This window comes from Alligator mississippiensis, chromosome 7 (assembly GCF_030867095.1).
Source record: "Alligator mississippiensis isolate rAllMis1 chromosome 7, rAllMis1, whole genome shotgun sequence".
NCBI classification, from domain to species: domain Eukaryota; kingdom Metazoa; phylum Chordata; order Crocodylia; family Alligatoridae; genus Alligator; species Alligator mississippiensis.
In genome coordinates, this window is record NC_081830.1 from 76,389,992 (window position 1) to 76,407,763 (window position 17,772).

The following is a 17,772-nucleotide window of genomic DNA, read 5'->3' on the forward strand; positions in this document are numbered from 1 at the left end:
CTCTGTCTGGACTTCCGGTCCTGGCCCCGGCATGGACCCGTCGGGAAGTGAGGAACGCCCAAGAGCTTAGGGCCTGGGGTTCTGACTGGCCTGGAGGTGGGCCAGGACTAGTGAGCCAAAGGTCCCAGGGGGACCACACCCGGAAAGGGAAGCCGTTCCGGGAGCTATGTTGCCAGAGCGAAGGCAGAATAGGCTGCCAGAGGAGAGGAATCTAGGAGGGGTTCAACAGTAGGATTCCGGGGCCCAGTGAGGGGCCGGTGATTGTGAGAACATCTGGATGCCATCTGCGGGGCTGCGGTGTAGGGGAGGAACGGAGCCGCAGATAGCACCCCCTGACATTGGAACAAAAATGGGCAGCCTCCCACTTAATTACATCAATGAACTAATTACCAACAAGGCATGGCAGGCGAGAAGGCGTGTGGTTAGCCCAGAAACAGGTGGATGGGCCACAGGAAAATGGGCCCTGAGAAGGCCCCCTGTTACATGGTGCAACAGGCCTGTGTTGGTGGAGCTATGTTGGCAGAGCTCCCTTAGTGGAAATGCATCATGGTGGCAGGAGTTCTTTTGCAGGTATAGATACATCCTCTTTTCTAAATGATGCAAGCTAGGATTACAGCTTTTCACAGAGCTATGCAAAGAGTCTTGTCAGCATCACAGTTTTTGGCTGAGGTGCAAGTGTCTTTCTCTTTCAATGATCCCAGCTGGCATAGGCTATGCTACCCAAATTGTGTGTTGTAGTACACATTGTGTAGTAAATTGCACAAAGATTGAAATGGAAATCTTAATTGTATACTTATTGTTAATGTCAAGATCCTCAAATTAATTAAAAAAACTATTAAATGTAATATTACATATTTATTGTCCATTTCAGCTATGAAACCCAGTTTATTGGTATTCTTATTTGCTTCAATGCATTGCAGTTTGGGGGTGTGGGTATCCTCCTACTTGCAACAGAAGCAGTTATTGTTATATGGGGCCCTTTTCAAATGACTGTATTTACCTGAGTCCAGGATGATTCTGAATTTTAGATGACCCCGTATTGGTTAGATTCTATACATGGAAAATCATAACAAATTTATATTTTTTTCCATGTAATAATTGGGGTTCATCTTAAATTTGTCCCCCTGATCTGTACAGTAGGGAAAGCAGCGGTAAGGGGACAGATGGTGGTAGGGCTGATGTTCTAATAATTAGGTTCTATAGATGGAATATTATAACAAACTTATAACAAGTTACATGGAGGGAGAAAAAACCTAGTCTTGGATTTGAGTATGTATAGTATGTCTTGGATATTTTGGGGATGGTAGGGGAAGCATTAACTCTTTAATTCCAAATACAGTATGTTGCTTCTGTGACCTGCTGTTAATGTTAGTAGTGCATGAGTTGAGCATAGTTATGTGACAGCTATATTGGTTATAGTCTCTTCCCTGTTGAACGATATATCTTAAAGGTAAACTGCAATGGACTTTTAAGTTTTGAGACTGGACCATTCTTAGAATCACATAATCATAGAAAATTAGAGTTGGAAGGCACCTTAGGAAGTCATCCATCCAATCCAACCCCTGCTCAAAGCAGGATCATCCCCAACTAAATCATACCAGCCAGGTCTTTGTCTATCTGGGTCTTAAAAACCTCTGAGGATGAAGATTTCAACACCTCTTTAGGTGCTTTATGATTAAAACAAACAAACAAACAAACAAAAAAACTCAAGTCTGAAAAACTAATCCTTCTTTATTTTTTTTTCTCTTGCCCTCCTGAAATCTCCATCAATATTAGAAATATAAAAATCTTTTCCCTGGATTTTGCCTAATGATTGGTTGGATATTTCATAGCTTGTTTGACAGGCCTTGACCCCTACTCACGTAGGTATTCTTTTTTGTGTAAGTGTGGCTTAATTTGTATTGGGAAGGAGTGTAACTTATATACAATAAGAATCTTTCTTCAGTAATAAATGTCCTTGCTTTTATTTGTGGAGGGTTACATAAGTCTACACACAGAATATAAATAATTATAATATATAATTGTACAAGATGGAAATAGATCCATTATCCAAAAGGACTAGTTGAAGGTAAAATAAGTGTTAAACAGTAAAACACAAATAAATAAAAATCTCCTTTCATTTGCTCGGTTTCTACTTCTGATTTACAGAAGGTAACCATTTCTTGTTCTCAGGTCATCCTAATGTGGCTTGGAGGATGAAACACATTTTATACATTAAAATCTTGTAGAAATTTACCTTTAAAATCTAAATTGGCATAACCGTTTTTCCCCATCACAACTTATTCCTTTCTTCCTCAAAGATGCATAAATAAACGTTCTGTAGTGCTTGAGAAGTCTTCACAATAACAATTCTCTTTGTTTGGTAGAGGTAGAGAGGTCCATTATCTTTCCACAATTGTACCAGCAGGGCCAGTGTTCAACAGAAAGCAAGATTTGGCTTCTCTTTATAGTTTAAGTAAGGTCTTTAAGATTTGTTTAGATTTTTTTTTTTTTATGTACTTCAGTTGTCAATTGATAGGTAGGTATGCGCGCAAAGGCTCCCCAAGTTGATGTAGAAATGGCTATCCATTGACATGATAATTTTTAATGGGTTTGCTATCCTAATAGCACTAAATTTCTTGACAGCTAAAGATGCTAGCACACGCAAAGACTTGCTAGATAGTAATAAATCTAACTATTGCTATCTTGACTTGTTTATCTGCTATGAGAAATGTTTCTTAATGGAGTAACTTCATTTTTTCTTGTAGTTCCCATCTTGCAGACTAGAAAACATTTTGTCATGAATTTTATCCTCCTCTGCTTAAAGGAAGAACTTTAAATGGGAGGGTTAATTTGTCACACAGCTGCTGACTCTTCTGTTTGTAGGTTGCAGTGAGTCTAGGCACTCCTATCATGAAAACGGAATGGATTTACAAGGCTTGGGAAAGAAGAAATGAAATGTAGGTACTAAAGTTTTTTTCCTAAATGGCATACACTTCTGTAGGTTGTAAACATTATTTTTAAATATACAGCTGGAATTAATGAATTTTCTGGGTGTCTTTTAGTGACTTCTGTGCAGCTGATGAAGAATTCAGAAATGAGTTCAAGGTTCCCCCATTTCAGGATTGCATGTTAAGTTTCCTTGGATTCTCTGATGAAGAAAGAGCTAACATGGAAGAAATGACAGAAATGCAAGGTTATTGTTAAGGAACATGAGCCAGTTCACGGGGGGGGGGGGGAAAAAATTGTAATGGAAGTTATATGTTATATACTTTTTTTGACTTGCATTAAGATCTATTTAAAGCTTAAAAAATGTAGATTGCATGTATTCATAATAAGGTATTAAGGGGGAGGTCTCAATCAAAATACTGTATCTAGCCTTTTCAGTTCTTATTGGGCCTGTTGCAAAAAACGATTTCAGTTCCATTAGATGTTAATTTTGTTTTAAAAATGACCCACACCTAATCTTGGAAAACTGGTTACATTGGTATTACTTGAAGTATATATTACTTCATATCAACCTTTGTGTATTCAGGTACACTCCATAAATCTGTTAAGGCATTCTGAGGTACATTAGTGCTTGCAAATTTATTAAGATGTAATGGAAAGAAAATACCGTTGCTTGTAAACAGATATATCCTACTTCACCAGTATAATATAACTTAATGGGACTACTTGGTTGGCTCAGCTTTGGGCTGATGTCTTTCAGTCTCAAAAGGAGAGGGGGGGTTGTCTCTCCAGAGTGTGCATCAACTGTTTAGATGCAACTCTTAGTTCCTGTAAGTATTCTAAGGTCATGTACGGGCATTAAATGTGTGCCAGGAGAAGGCAGACAAGGTTCCTTGGGTGAATTTGATATCTTTTATTAGACCAACCCAAATGGTTGGAGAATAGTTATTAAGCAAGCTTTCGGGTTCAAAAACCCTTCGTCAGGCTGAATCAGGTAGATCTCTCCCCTCCCACACTAACTTGGATGGTTGTATGCTTTTCTTGGGTGTTGAGGATACCCAGTGTCCCACGGCCTTGTGCTGTCCCTGCCTGACTCCCTGACAGCCAGCCCAGGATGGTGGTGGGGGTTGCCATTCTCCTGAGGTAGAAACACTTCTGAGGCTCTGGGGGGTTCTCACTGGGAAAAGTACCTGCCTGGTGCACTCATCTGGTTCAACCCAGAGCAGTGCACCCAGGATGCAGGTGCAGGCCTGGAGCCCTTTCAGAGCCCCAGGATGGTTCCAGCGCCAAAAGGATGCCTCCCCAACCCCCTAATTCACCCAGACAATCAGCTGATTTGCAGAATGGGGTGGGGGGGAGAGTCTGCAGGAGAATTTTCTCCCACTCCCAGTACTCCGCTCCTTCCAATAAAACCAGAGGTGTGCAGGGTGGGAGACAGCTATGCTAGTGCTGCAAAGCTGCCCAAACTCAGCTGCAAGAGTCCCACTCCCCTTCATGCCCCATGGTTCCGCTGGGATGTGTGTGGGGGGCTGAAGACAGCTGTGCCACAGTTGCAAATCTGCCTCTGCTTGGAGAGCCTCACCACTGTGGCAAAATGCTCCTGATTTCCCATCACTGCTCTGGGTTCACCTGGAGGAGTGCAAGGAGTGGAGGAGGCAGGACCATGTTCCTCCCATGGACTCCCCGCTGCCAACTGGCTGTTAATTGCTATGGGCGGGGGAAGAGGCAGGTAGTTTCCTAGGGTTGGAATCCACCCTGGCGGTGGCAGGGGATGACCCGGGGGGGCAGCCTTCTAGTGTTCCTTGGTTGGACAGCCCACATATGTAGCTTTCTAGCAAAGCAGTTGGAATGTGTATATACCTGCTCCTAGGCTAGTTTTCCTACAGGCCAGAATTTCAGAGAAATTCTTGACAGTAAAAATGTACGCGTGTCCATGCCCTAAATGAGCTGTTCCTGACTGTAACTGTTACAATTTTCCTCATCTTAAACTGCTATAGGAACATGCAGATGTAACAGCTGCATCATATTAGTTTAACAGTATCAAATGATACCAGTACAGTGCTTCTATCCACAGCCTCTAAGTGGTTAATCTTGATACTCTTACACTTATGTTCACATATCATCATTTTTTCCTAGAGTGTGTTGCACTTATTCTAGAAGCTGTACTTGCATATGCAGTACATATTTGAGCCTTTCTCAAGGCCTGATGCAAGTAGTCTGATTCTGTCTTAATGTTCTCTTTAGCAAGGCATTATAATGAGCTTTGTAACATGTACAGCTTTGAATTTGTGCTCAGCTTTCTAGGCAAATTATTTGGGTTCACTCTTAAGGAGTGGGAAAATGTTAACACAGTATACCCTCATAAATCTGGAATTATCAAAAATCTGGCACGTCACCCTTTGCGTCTGGGAGGGTGGGGGGAAGCTTGCATTCACCACTCTGTCACCACTCCAGGACTGGCTGCTGCTACCCTCTCCCCTCCTCTGCAATTGGCCGCTGGTTTAAAAAATCCGGCATTTTCAAATTTCCGACAGGTGCTCAGTCCCAAGCATGACAGATTGATGAGGTTATGCTGTAGTGCTTCCTGAGCTCCAGAAGTGCTCTTCATCATAACTGAAATTATGAATTTGGGAGCAAGTGCTACCTGTTCATATAAACTGCACAATATTTCCTGTGGACTGTGGATTATGCCAGCACATTGCTTTTGCTTTCAGAATGATTTGTGTAGGGACAGAATAGCAGGTAGCTGTCAAACCTCACTAGTCAGCTTCCCTTTCATTTTGTGTCCCCTTTGTCACTTTTCCTTTCTTCAGCTTCAGTCTTATGTGGGTGCCATAGATGGGGGAGGGGGTAATGGTTTCTTCCAAAATATTGTCAACCTGAAACCTCTAATTTCAATTAATTCACCTTATTTTTCTTCCTATTAGGCGGACAGTACTTACCTGTTGGTGATGAAAGGTGCACCCACCTGGTTGTTGAAGAAAACACAGTAAAAAATCTTCCATTTGAGCCTCCAAAAAAACTTTATGTTGTAAAGCAGGAGGTCAGTATAAATAGAATGGTTTTTGGAGTTTTCTGCCTTTAAGTTGTTCAGTATGCAAGATGCAGCTATACGTACTCTGATTTTCACTTTGAATCTAACTAGTCACGTGACTGACACAGTTTTTTAATCTAGTGTGTCCAAAGCTTATGTTGAGCGCTATAACAAGTTACAATAATTGCTTCCTTTCTGTCTCCCCACCTAGTGGTTCTGGGGAAGCATTCAGATGGATGCCAGAGCTGGAGAGCCCATGTACTTATTTTCAAAGGTATGGTGACATTTTGGCATTTCAGTGGGACTTTATGTAGTAGTAAAGTGCGTGCATAAAAGTTTGCAGGGTCAGACTTAAATTGGAACTTGCAGGGTTATGGTAGCATATCCTAAAATTCTGTAATATGGTTTTGCTTGCACACTGCTTACCTGAGAGATGCAAGAAGCAAGGTTTGTTTGCTTGTATTGGACTCTGTGCGAGTCCAATACAAGATAGTTTGTTTGTATTGTATGAAATACAACAGACCTTGCTGCTAGCTTATTTCCTGGACAGTCATAGCTGGTATAACACTACAGTCATTTTGCATGTTAAAGTAGTTTTTTCTTGATTCTCTTGCACTTTTGGCGCAGGATACTTAAATCTGGAAATACATTTAATCTTCAGATTGGGGGTAGGGTAGGGAGGGAACTGTTATACAGTGTAACTTGTTACTTCTATTGAAGAATAGTGGTATAGCATGTAAGGTGGCTTGCTGTGGATCTCAGGTGTACATTTGAACCACGCTTCACAAGTAAAGTTGAGTGGGGAGACTCCTTGTCACATCTGTAAATGACTATATAGTCATTCAAGCTGGGGAGGTGTAGGCAGTTGAATGTGATGCCAACCACATCATTCTTTGTACAGTTGACTGCAGATACTGGCACACCTTCCTTATGCTAGGCTTGGGTCAACTCTTGACTTGTGTTGTATTCTTCTAGTTCTAAAAATGCTTACATGTAAGAGGATGAATTGTATTGATTTCTGAGATTACAGAGAATTAGATGGACATCTTTCATGTTCCATCTGGACATAGCTTTACTCTGCACAAAAGCTATAAAGCTGTCTGATTGTATTGAATTGTTTTTGTGTTTTGAATCCAATTGCAGCCAGAGAGTCCTGGACTCAAAAAGTCTGTGTCTCAGCTTTCCCTGAATACTCCTAATAGCAACCGCAAGAGACGTCGCTTGAGAGAAACCCTTGCTCAACTTACGAGAGAAACTGACATGTCGCCATTCCCTCCTCGGAAACGTCCATCAGCTGAACATTCCCTTTCCATTGGGTCGTTGTTGGATATTTCTAACACGCCAGAGTCTAGTGCTGCCAATGGAGGTATAGTAAACCCTTTGCTCAACAAACTCACTTATGCTCCAGATACCGGTCTGGTCTCTTGTCAGTCATGTTGCGGGAGGTTTTTTGGAGGAGGAGGAGGGCAGAAGGTCATTGGTTATGCTATAGGTTTGCTAAGTAACTTCAGGCTCTTTCTTTTTCAAATTGTGCAGGGAACAGACTAAAAATGAGGAGCTCAAACATGGGTAGAGACCAAGCCAGCTCTCATAAGTTTAGTAAATGTAGCGAGGCATGGAGGAAAAGACATAGAGCTACCAAATACACATTTTTGGATAATTCTACTCCAAAATGTTGCATGTGTCCTGTTGAAAGCCTACAACAAACAAACAGCTTACCAAACAGTGAGGTATCTCAGAAAAGAACAGCGTTATATCTGCCAATAAAGATTCTTTTCCCAAAAGAAAGCAAAGAAATCGCTATACAGCCGTCATCTTCTCCTGAATCATTGAAACATACTGTTGCTTCAACAGAGCATCCTGTAGACACAAAAATCGCACATGATTATAAAGAACCAACTTGTTTAACTTGTGTGGACTCTTTGCCTAACGAAGAGCATAATATTGTGTACGGTTCTTCTGGAAGGGAGGAAGATGCAAAATCCAATATTGATCAACTCCAGATACTTGGGTTTCGAAATAAACTTCTATTCCAATGTTCAGGAGAGATGTCACAAAGTGTCACAGATGTAAACATGAATGACTTAATTTATATAAACTTGAAGGACTATGTACAGCAAAGTGTTTTTAGGAGAAGTCCTCAGAAGGAAGACAGTAAGGACCAGCATAGCTTTACTGATCAAACATCCTTAACAGATGAGACTATTTCTGTAGATGTGGATCATTCTTCTGATTCAAAATCAACAGCTAGTGATAGCAGTGCTGTTATAATGACAGGTAGGAGTGATTGTTGTAAGCCATGTAATAATAAACTTCAACTTCAGAATAACTGGGTTTACAGTTGCCCTCTAAATGGTGGGTTACTTTCATTATTAAATGTACATTTTTGTGAGGGGTGTCGTCATATTAGTGTACACAATGCGCAGAATACCCCAAATGGGCATAAGAAATAATTTAAAGAGCATAGTGAGCTGGACCTTTGGCTACCTAGGGGTTTATTGTATTTTATGATAGATGTTTTAAGGCTTTGCATAATGTGGAGCCAATCTTAAAAGTTGGCTTCATGGACTACATACTCATGCATATACAGTTGCCTAATGTTGATGCAGCATTTGCTGACAGGACAAAATACCAGTAGGAAAATACCCTTAGTAGTATTCAGCAGCTACTTCTGTATTTCTAGCTTCAGTCAATGAGCGGTCCATGGATTTGAGAACAGCTTGTCAGATATAATCATAACTATGCCATGCTTCAGGTTAAAAATAACCACCGTACTCTGTACAGTGGATCTTAAACAGGAAGCTAATGAGACTTTGGGCTGGGTGTATGTGAGAGAGATTTCTGGCATTTGAGGGTGAGAATGGTTTTGGATTTGACAGATTTTAAGGGTTTTTTCAGTCTTTTGATACCCTAGGAATATGTTTTTTAATAAATGCCGTTGATGTTTCCTTGTAAAAAATTTTGGGACTGCTTCTGAAACAACTTTCCTAGACAGACGGTTCTGAACTGGTTTGTGTTCTCTTCATCAGAGACTCCCATATCGTGTGCAAAGCCTTCTAAAAATTCAACTCCTTTGCATTCAAAGCAGTCGGCAAGATGGCAGGTTGCAAAGGAACTGTATCAGACAGAAAGTAACTATGTAGATATTCTGACAACAATCATTCAAGTAAGTATTGTAGACTTGTCTTCCTTGATGTGGATGCTGCTTAGGTGTCAGTCTTGTGACTAATATATAGCTTTATACACTTTTTTTGACATTCCTGAACACTTAAGCATTTATTCAACACTCCGATTCCTGACTTAATTACAGTTTGCTTTAGTTGGAGAGAGAGAGAGACATAAGAGTTTAGAAAATGGAGAGAATTTGTTCAGAGTGCCTTTTAAACAAATATGTGCAAAAATAGGCTTGACTAAAAGCTTTAGTTCCATGGAGAACATTTTCCGTTTCAGTTGATTATATACTTAAATAAGAATGAGCTCAAATGTAGCTGAACAAAAAAGTAGATGAAAAGGGTTATGCTGTTGTAATACATATGCGTAAAATTGAATGGCTTTGGTAATGGATAGATTAATGCTGGTACTCTTTTAAAACCCATGTATTAACCTGGTATAATACCGTGTTCTTCAGATAAGTGTGGAGGCAAAGAGCCTTTCCTCAGTGTTGTGGTTGCAGGAGAAAATGACTGGGGAAACAACATTGTAGATACTTTTTAATCCTAGTATTTCAAGTTCAGTACAGTAGTGTGCGTGTGTGTGTGTATCTTTATATTTGCATGTATTAGTTGGAAGCTAAAGCTATCAAACTTTCTTGTATTTTAATCTTTCAGTTATTTCAAGTTCCACTGGAAAAAGAAGGGCAGCTTGGAGGACCTATTCTTGCACAGGAAGAAATTAAGGCTATATTTGGCAGCATTCCAGATATCCTTGATGTGCACACTAAAATAAAGGCAAGGTTGAGTATGTATGTGTGGTGGAGGGAGGGGGACAGCATGGCGAAGTGTTTATCTTCTATTTTGTAGCACAGGTTATTTTCTTTTTGAGTTACTGTCTATGCTGTACACCTTAATTCCATGCCTGTGTCAGTTAGTTGGAGAGATTATTCTGATTTACTTCATACTACTTGTACGATGCTGTTCACTGCAGTGTGGCTGTCATGTTGGCTTTATTCTAGCGCTGAATGATACTCGCATCCTAAAATGTTTTACTGTCATGAGATGCCCTATAAGTTTAAAAACAAAAAAAAAAGGTAACTTGTTAATAGTCAACATACAACTTCGGATCTTAGCACAGGCATATAAATGTGATATGTTTTGTAATATCTCTTCACAGGTTTCCTGTTACTCCCTTAGGAGTACTGTTTTGGTATAAAGAAATAACCAGCAACTTGACTTTTTGGGCACCTTGAGAGACTCCTTAAAGGGGTCTTACTTTTTTTCCATAAACTCTTGAAAATTACCCAAAACTAGTTGCTCTTAAAAATCTTGATATGGCTTTTGTCTCTGGAGACTGTAGCTTAGCACTGAGTCCTTGACAAACTGTAGGAGAGAATATACAGACTTCATTGCTTAAAGTCTCTACTCACTGTCAAAATGTCATTGTCTAATTTAGACTGTGAACTCCTTGCTGCATGATGGCAATTCAAGGAGCCATAATTTTGTATGCTAATCTACTGGGAGTTTAATGCTAATTAAGTAATGAGTTTGCTGTTATAATTTTCTGAAGCTTAGTGTACAATTTTCGGCATAACCATTAGTAGCTGCTTTGGGCTTTTAAATCTTATATCATGTCCGTAGTCTGGAATTGAGGGATTACATGTTGCTTACTTCCAGTGGAATTTTTTGTAAGGTTATTCTCCAAACTACTGTAGTGTTTGATTCCCCATACATAATGGGATGGTACAGAACATGCAAATACAAGTGCAATGTTGTGCTTAATGTGGGTTGTTTTCACCCTACTGAGAAGAGAAACAGAAGCATAAGAGCAGTACCCCAAGTGAATATGCCCATGATGCATAGTAAGAGTAAAAAAAGGTCAAGTTGCTTCTACAGTGATGTAATGGATAATAAAGTGCCATTTGAAGTTGTATTCTGGTCATTGCTCCTGAGTGATTAATTTAGTCCCAACTTTGACATAGGCAAATGGAGAATAAACTTGGACCTCACATTCTGTGTAGCAAGGTGGACCTAAATTTGGCAGCATCATCCTGTTTTCTGTGTCATTCAGCAGCAAACGGGGGAAGCCAAAAGTTTTCCATTAACTGAATTGTAGTAGAACATGTATGAAAATAGAATAATTCACTAGTAGCTTAGTAGTGAATGGGGATCAGAGCAGTTGTACTAAGGCTTTGAATTCTGTCTGTGCTTTTACAAAACACTGATCATGCTAGGTCTAAGGCATGGTGTGAATGCTTGGTTTGATAGAACGGTACTTCAGTCTCCACTTAATGCCACATCTCATTTTCAGAGTATGGGATACCACTTGCTAAACTGTCCAGTGAAAAGAACATACGAAAGATAGTTGCAAGTGACTCCCCCATTTCTTCTTCCTCCATGTGTAATGCTTTAGGATGGTCTCTTTGTATTTAAACTCCTCACCAAATCTCCCCTGTCTTAGACTTAAAAATATAACTTCAGTTTGAGGGGGTGAGAGAGAGAGCCAAGATAGCAGAGGGTACCATTTTGCTGGTTATTGCCTCATTGCTGAAACTTCAAGAATGCAGAGATGTTGGAGGGGCTCTTTAAGTGCCACTGTGACAAGATCCCACTTTCAAAGCTGCTGTTTGCTGACACATTCCTGTCTCCGTTCATGGGATACGATGCTATGCTGACTTGTAAGGCTTCAGACACCAGCACTAGCAGTGTAGAGACTTTTGGAGATGTGTATAAATACTAAATGAAAACTTGAATCACTGCGATTTTAACTAAATGGATATGACAAATAGATTGCTTACTGTGTTCCAAAAAAAAGGCTTAAGTTTTTAACTGGTTATATTCCAGGAAGACCTTGAAGATCTTATGATAACCTGGGCTGAAAGCAAAAGTATTGGCAATATCTACCTTAAATATGTAAGTTATTTTATGATACCAGTGAACTAGTGTCTTTCCTATAGTAATCTAAATTACTTGACAAAAATGGTGCAAATTTCAAAACTAATGTATGTCTTGGTCTGTCTTTCTTTCACCGTGTGTGTTTGGGGGAGGGGGGGAATTATTGCCTTCAACCACAGGATGACGTAGCAAGGAAGTTTATAGCACAACCCATGTCAGACTAAGGACCTTGTTCTCTTCTGTAATATAGTTACAAAGTCTTTAAAAGACTTCCTTCAGATATTCAAACTCTAGAATAGAAAGCAGGGTTGAAGATTTTTAAGGAAAAAATCTCTCCTGACCTCTGATACTTACTACTTTTGACAAAACTGGAAGCACCAAAAAATGACCTTTCATAGGATGTTTAGTTTTGTACCTTATTAGTTTTAGTGGGAATAAAGTTGGAATGTAAAGATGCATTAGCAAAAGTTTAGATGAAGTAGAGGGAAAATTATTCTTGAGCAAATAAAATTGCGTTTGGTTTGTTTAGTCCAGGATTTCCTGTCTCCTAGTACTAAATATGCACAAAAGGAGAAAAGAATCCTAGAAAATTTAGGGTTGAAAGGGACCTCAGAAGGTCATCTAGTCCAACCCCCTGCTTAGGACCATCGCCAACCACATCATCCCAGCCAAGGCCTTGTCTACTCAGGTCTTGAAAACCTCCGAGGATGGAGATTCCACAACCTCTGGGTAACCCGTTCCAATGCTTTACTGCCCTTCTTAAGAGAAAGTTATTAAAACTTGGTAAACCATGATGCAGAGAATAGTTGCCCAGAAGTTTTGGCTGTTGTTGATTAGTAGCTGTAGTTTACTTGATTTGAAGCAAATTTCACTTTTTTTTTGTATTTGTACATGTCATCATTTCTAAAGAGAATGGCAGGCAACTCCATGATTATTTCTTAGATTTCTTCCTCCCCATCTCTGAAGAAGGGGATTTTTCAAGAGGAAGTCATTTGGAGGCCTAGAGAAGAGAAGGTGTGAAATTTTGCCAACTTGGCTATTGTTGGCCCAAAATTAGAGAGAGAGAAATTTTAAGTTTTCTTAGAGTTGCTGACTACTAAAACCTTCCTTCCTTACCCCTCCCTCCCTTGTGATAGTTGGTGCTTCTGAAAACAAGCCCCATATACTGAAGACCATTACGTGGGCAACTGGTGTGAATACTTTGGCCCAAGTTGCAAACTCTGTGGTGTTTGTGATCCTTAAGCAGAATTTTTATATTTGTATTTTGTATATAGACACACAATGTAAATTTACCTCAAGATTATATGGGTTTTCTTATCCTGTGGTGCATTTGACTAGCTTCAGACTAACTGAAATTGCATCAGTGATATCTGGTATGTGCGCCAGGGCTGTAACTAGCCATTTTACTGCCTAAAAGTTGTTTTGCATAACAGTAGATTAAGACTACTTGCTTGTTCATGTGCTGTACTTAATGTTCTGCATTATTTTTCAGTCAAAAGATTTGCTGAAAACATACCCTCCTTTTGTGAACTTTTTTGAGATGAGCAAGGAAACTATTACGAAATGTGAAAAACAGAAACCACGCTTTCATGCTTTCCTAAAGGTATGCACTTGTCAAACATCAGCTTCAGCAATCTTGATTATAATTAGGGATTCTGTTTTTTCTTCTGTTTAACCCCCCACCAATGTTTTTCCATGACTGAAATGAAACACTGCTATATGTATGCATGCACGCGTGCACGTACACACACCCACCCCTGTCTCTGCCCTTCTGCATCAGGTCCCACCCCCTGGGCCATGGAAGCAGCTCCTGCCCACAATCTGGCCAGGCTGCAGCCTCATGCCTGTTGTGAGCACAGAAATTTGGGGGAGCACACGCCCACCTATGCTCTCCAATGTGTTGCCTCTGCTCCCCCCACTTCCCCGCATAGACTTACCTGCGGGCAGCTGTGGGAGCTGCTCTCAATACTGCCTGGCTACCATGTGCGTATGTGCATGCACATATATATGCATGTGGTGCCCTCTGCCTGATTTTGCTCTGTTCCCTCTACTCCCCTCTAAAAGCAGCCCCTTGGAGGCTGAAACTCTGCCAGCCTGCAAGGGGAAATCTCTGGTTTCCTGTATTTTTCTCTCTTAAAAGAGAAAATGGAGAACCCAGATCCCTGGTTAAAATGCTGAAGCTCAACCTTAATCTAAGCAATTCACCCAATATAGTAAATCCAGAGCTCTGTGGATGAAGGGGAAGCATTGTGGAGCTGTAATTCTTTTTCCCTAATCCTGCGTGCCAGAACATGACACTAGTCTCTCCAAAATAGAAATTGCCAGCAACAGCCCTGTTCAATCAGAATTGTGAATATTACATAACTAAAGATGATTTTAAAGAACAAATGGGTGGTATTTATTTTTAATTACTTTTAAATTAATTTAACTAAAGTTAGTAATAGTAATGAATCTGCTATTCTTGAGTAAAACTCTGTGGTTGAGTTCTGGGAGCATAAAAATTGTCTTGATAGGTATAGAAAATTAGTGGAGCATGGAGCTCCTAGTTGATATGCTGGTAAATGATATATTCCATAAGTGGTGGGGGGTGGTGACATGTCAAGAAGTCAGAATCACTCCAAGGATCTTGCATCCCTTTTCAGTAATATCAAGTCAGGATCTCATTATTATTTAGGTGCAAGTGAGAGAGAGTTAATGTCGGCTAGGGTTGGCCAACTCTTATCTAGAAGTTCCTAAATCCTGGTAGTTCCTAGATCCCTGGTAGCTTTATACGTATAGACCTGAATCTTACCCAAAATTTGGTTTCTGTGTTAACCAAGAGACAAAGAATTGCATAGCCAAACTGACAGTCTTAACTGGTGGCATCATCTTTGTAAGGGTGGATAAGATTGTACTTGAATGACACTTTCAGAAGATACAGATGGCTGTAATATTTTTGATTTGTAGAAGTGGAAAAAGGCTTGGGGTTGGGGAGGTAATATAAAAGGCTTCTTTTTAAGATTTGCTAGTGAAATGATAACTTGTATGCCATGCATTATCTTAATCTGGGTAACAAAAGGTTTTTGACAATAGTTTTTTAATATCCCTTAAAAAAATATATAAGCCTTGTAAAGATGCATAATGGATACCCAGAAGTGTTGCATTTATGCATGCTGCTTAACTTATTTACAATTTCCCTCTACCACTGTCTCCTTGGCACAGATTTGCTGAGTGATAAAATAGTATCATTTTCCTAACACTCTAGTTTCAGTTAGTTCTGTGTTGCTGGAATGTATATTTTAAGAAGCAAATTTTGACCCATTTTTAACTCTACTTTTAGCTGTCTCAAGTAGAAGAAAAATTCCTTGCTGCTCAGCTGTTAAAATTTTTGTTTTACGGATTTTTTATTTTAATTTTTTTTTAGATAAACCAAGCTAAACCCGAATGTGGCCGTCAAACTCTAGCTGAACTCCTTATTCGACCAGTACAGAGACTGCCTAGTGTTGCTCTGCTTTTAAATGGTAACTCGTTGATATGATATATTTTGTTAGTCTGGCCTGCAGGTTAAAACGCAATGTGACAGTGGTGATTTGGTTGGTTTGTAAGGGTTTGTACATATATGGTTTTAGTTTAAGTTTCTTCTTCTCATGGTTAATGACAACTGGCAAAGCTGCTCATTGGTTCTAGTATAAACTTGACTAGACTTCATTGCTCTGCTTCAGGGATGCAGATGTAGGCAGATCTCTATTCTAATAGTGGGATATGCATTCAATTCCCAAAGCAGCGTGATTTGATTTGTATTAAAACAACTGGGAAAACTTGAGTTGCATAGCACGAAATAATTTTCAAGTTTCCATCATGTCAGACTTAAGTGTCTGCTTTGTTAGTATGTGAATCATCCGTTGGTGTAGCCATTATGCAGTCCTAAGTGATCCGTTAAATATGTTGTCAGAGGCAGTCCGGATGAAACCGACTCCTAGAAATAAAATTTATGGTACCTCATGTAACAGAAGCATGATTTTCTGCTTCACTTGAAGTGTGTGGGGTTTTTTTTGGGTTTTTTTTGTGTTTTTTTTTTTTTTTTTTTTTTAAGTTTGCCATAGCTTTTTAGACATGAATGACTTGCTTGCATCTGTCTGCTGTTTTCCACCTCCAAAAAAGTGAAAAAGTGACCACTTTCCTCTCCCGACATATTGTATGGCAGAACTTTAATTAACTTTTACTCAGTTCAACTCAAATGGACTAATTTTTTATTTCATGTTTCATTTGGGGCCCTATATTGATTTTTCTCCTTCCGTTATTGTTGCTGTGCTGCAAGGAAACAGACTAAACTCTCTGGAATAACTTCCTTTTGTGTAAAACAAAAAAAACCTGAATGGCTAATTATTGAAGTAACTATTTAAGTAAAATATAGAAATCTGAAACAAGTGAGCACAAGTTACACTTGCATAAGTACAGGTGAGCATAAAGATGACTGACGTTATATTTGTCTGAGTTGATTCACTATAAATCAAAATTGATTCCTTGGTGGTGATTGGGTTTTGTTTTTAAATTTCAGGTGGAGGTTGCAATGGTTCTTTAACAATAAAGAATGATGTTTTAGGGAGTTAGACCTGAAATAGAATGACTTAAGTGTTGCAAGATCTGTAACATTTGTTTAATTGTAGACCTTAGGAAACATACAGCAGAAGACAACCCAGATAAAGGCATTTTAGAAAGAGCCATTGAATCATTAAAGGAAGTGATGACGTAAGTGATGGTCTTGGTATTAAATATTTTCTTGCATCTTGTGCGTCTTGTTAATGCCTTCTGAATTAATACAGGAAAGCACTTGAGTGTGGATTGTCAGGTTTAGAAGCTGTGCTCGTGCTCTCTTTGTAGATAGATTTACCTATACTCATTCATTATTGCTCTCTTATCAAGGTGTAGTTGCAAACAACTCGGCACAGCGTTTGCAACCCAGAGGGGATGGGAGGCTTTTGTTGCTGATGGTCATATTTGTGTCACTCTGATCCTGGGTCTCTCTAGGGCTGGTGAAGTCTGGCATGATTTACAGATCTTAATGTGGATTTCTTGGACAGCACAGAAGTTTAGCAGGGTTATGGGCCTAACTTCAATTTTTCTTCCCAAATCTAATTGTGTTTCTTGAGCGGAGTCCATCAGTGGCTTCTGCCGTGCCCATACCTGAGGAGGAGTATCTCTTCCCTGCATAGAAATATAGGAATATAGGGCTTTTTGAACAGTCCTCATGACACATTGACCCATCTAGTGTAAAAAGTATGGTGGGGGTGGGGGGAAGAGGGGGAAAGAACAACAGATTTCATCTGTTCTCCTGAATCTAATGAATACTATCATTTGAAGGGCAAACTAATGGTGAGAGGTCACTTTATTTTTTGGTATTAAGATATTGCATGTAAGATTGGCATCTGTTGGTAAATTAAGCAACCTCTATCTGGAAGCTTATTGGGTCTTAAGGGGTACCATGTAGCCCTAGAAATGAGGGATTTTGTATTGAAATTAAATTGTTTTGCTTGTTTTAAAAAAAGTATTAAACAGTAATTTATTTACTTCTGGCTAACCCTTTGCAATTTAGGGGCATCACTTAAGCCAAATATGGTACAAAATGCCAGTTAACTCCTAGGGCTAGGGACAGACATTACACAGAAACTGGTTTAAACCTGTAACAGAACAGATGTTCATTGCACATAAACCAGTCTGACAATGGCTGAAACAGGTTTGAGATAAACCTGGTTGAAATGTTGTATCACCCTTAACTGGTTTGGC

The 17,772-nt window shown here is 39.6% G+C and overlaps 1 protein-coding gene across 6 annotated transcripts in view; it reads left to right on the top strand.

Moving 5' to 3' along the window:
- The window catches only part of ECT2 (epithelial cell transforming 2), a 64,153-nt gene that overhangs the window by 21,253 nt on the left and 25,128 nt on the right, over positions 1 to 17,772 (top strand). For all 6 annotated transcript variants that reach the window (XM_059731150.1, XM_059731152.1, XM_019478616.2 and 3 more), the window contains 11 exons: positions 2,866 to 2,939; positions 3,045 to 3,175; positions 5,856 to 5,971; positions 6,174 to 6,236; positions 7,106 to 7,328; positions 8,992 to 9,128; positions 9,790 to 9,909; positions 11,959 to 12,027; positions 13,502 to 13,612; positions 15,413 to 15,509; positions 16,656 to 16,737. In XM_059731150.1, the coding sequence (XP_059587133.1) occupies positions 2,866 to 2,939; positions 3,045 to 3,175; positions 5,856 to 5,971; positions 6,174 to 6,236; positions 7,106 to 7,328; positions 8,992 to 9,128; positions 9,790 to 9,909; positions 11,959 to 12,027; positions 13,502 to 13,612; positions 15,413 to 15,509; positions 16,656 to 16,737 (1,223 nt within the window). The remainder of the gene's footprint in view (positions 1 to 2,865; positions 2,940 to 3,044; positions 3,176 to 5,855; positions 5,972 to 6,173; positions 6,237 to 7,105; positions 7,329 to 8,991; positions 9,129 to 9,789; positions 9,910 to 11,958; positions 12,028 to 13,501; positions 13,613 to 15,412; positions 15,510 to 16,655; positions 16,738 to 17,772) is intronic.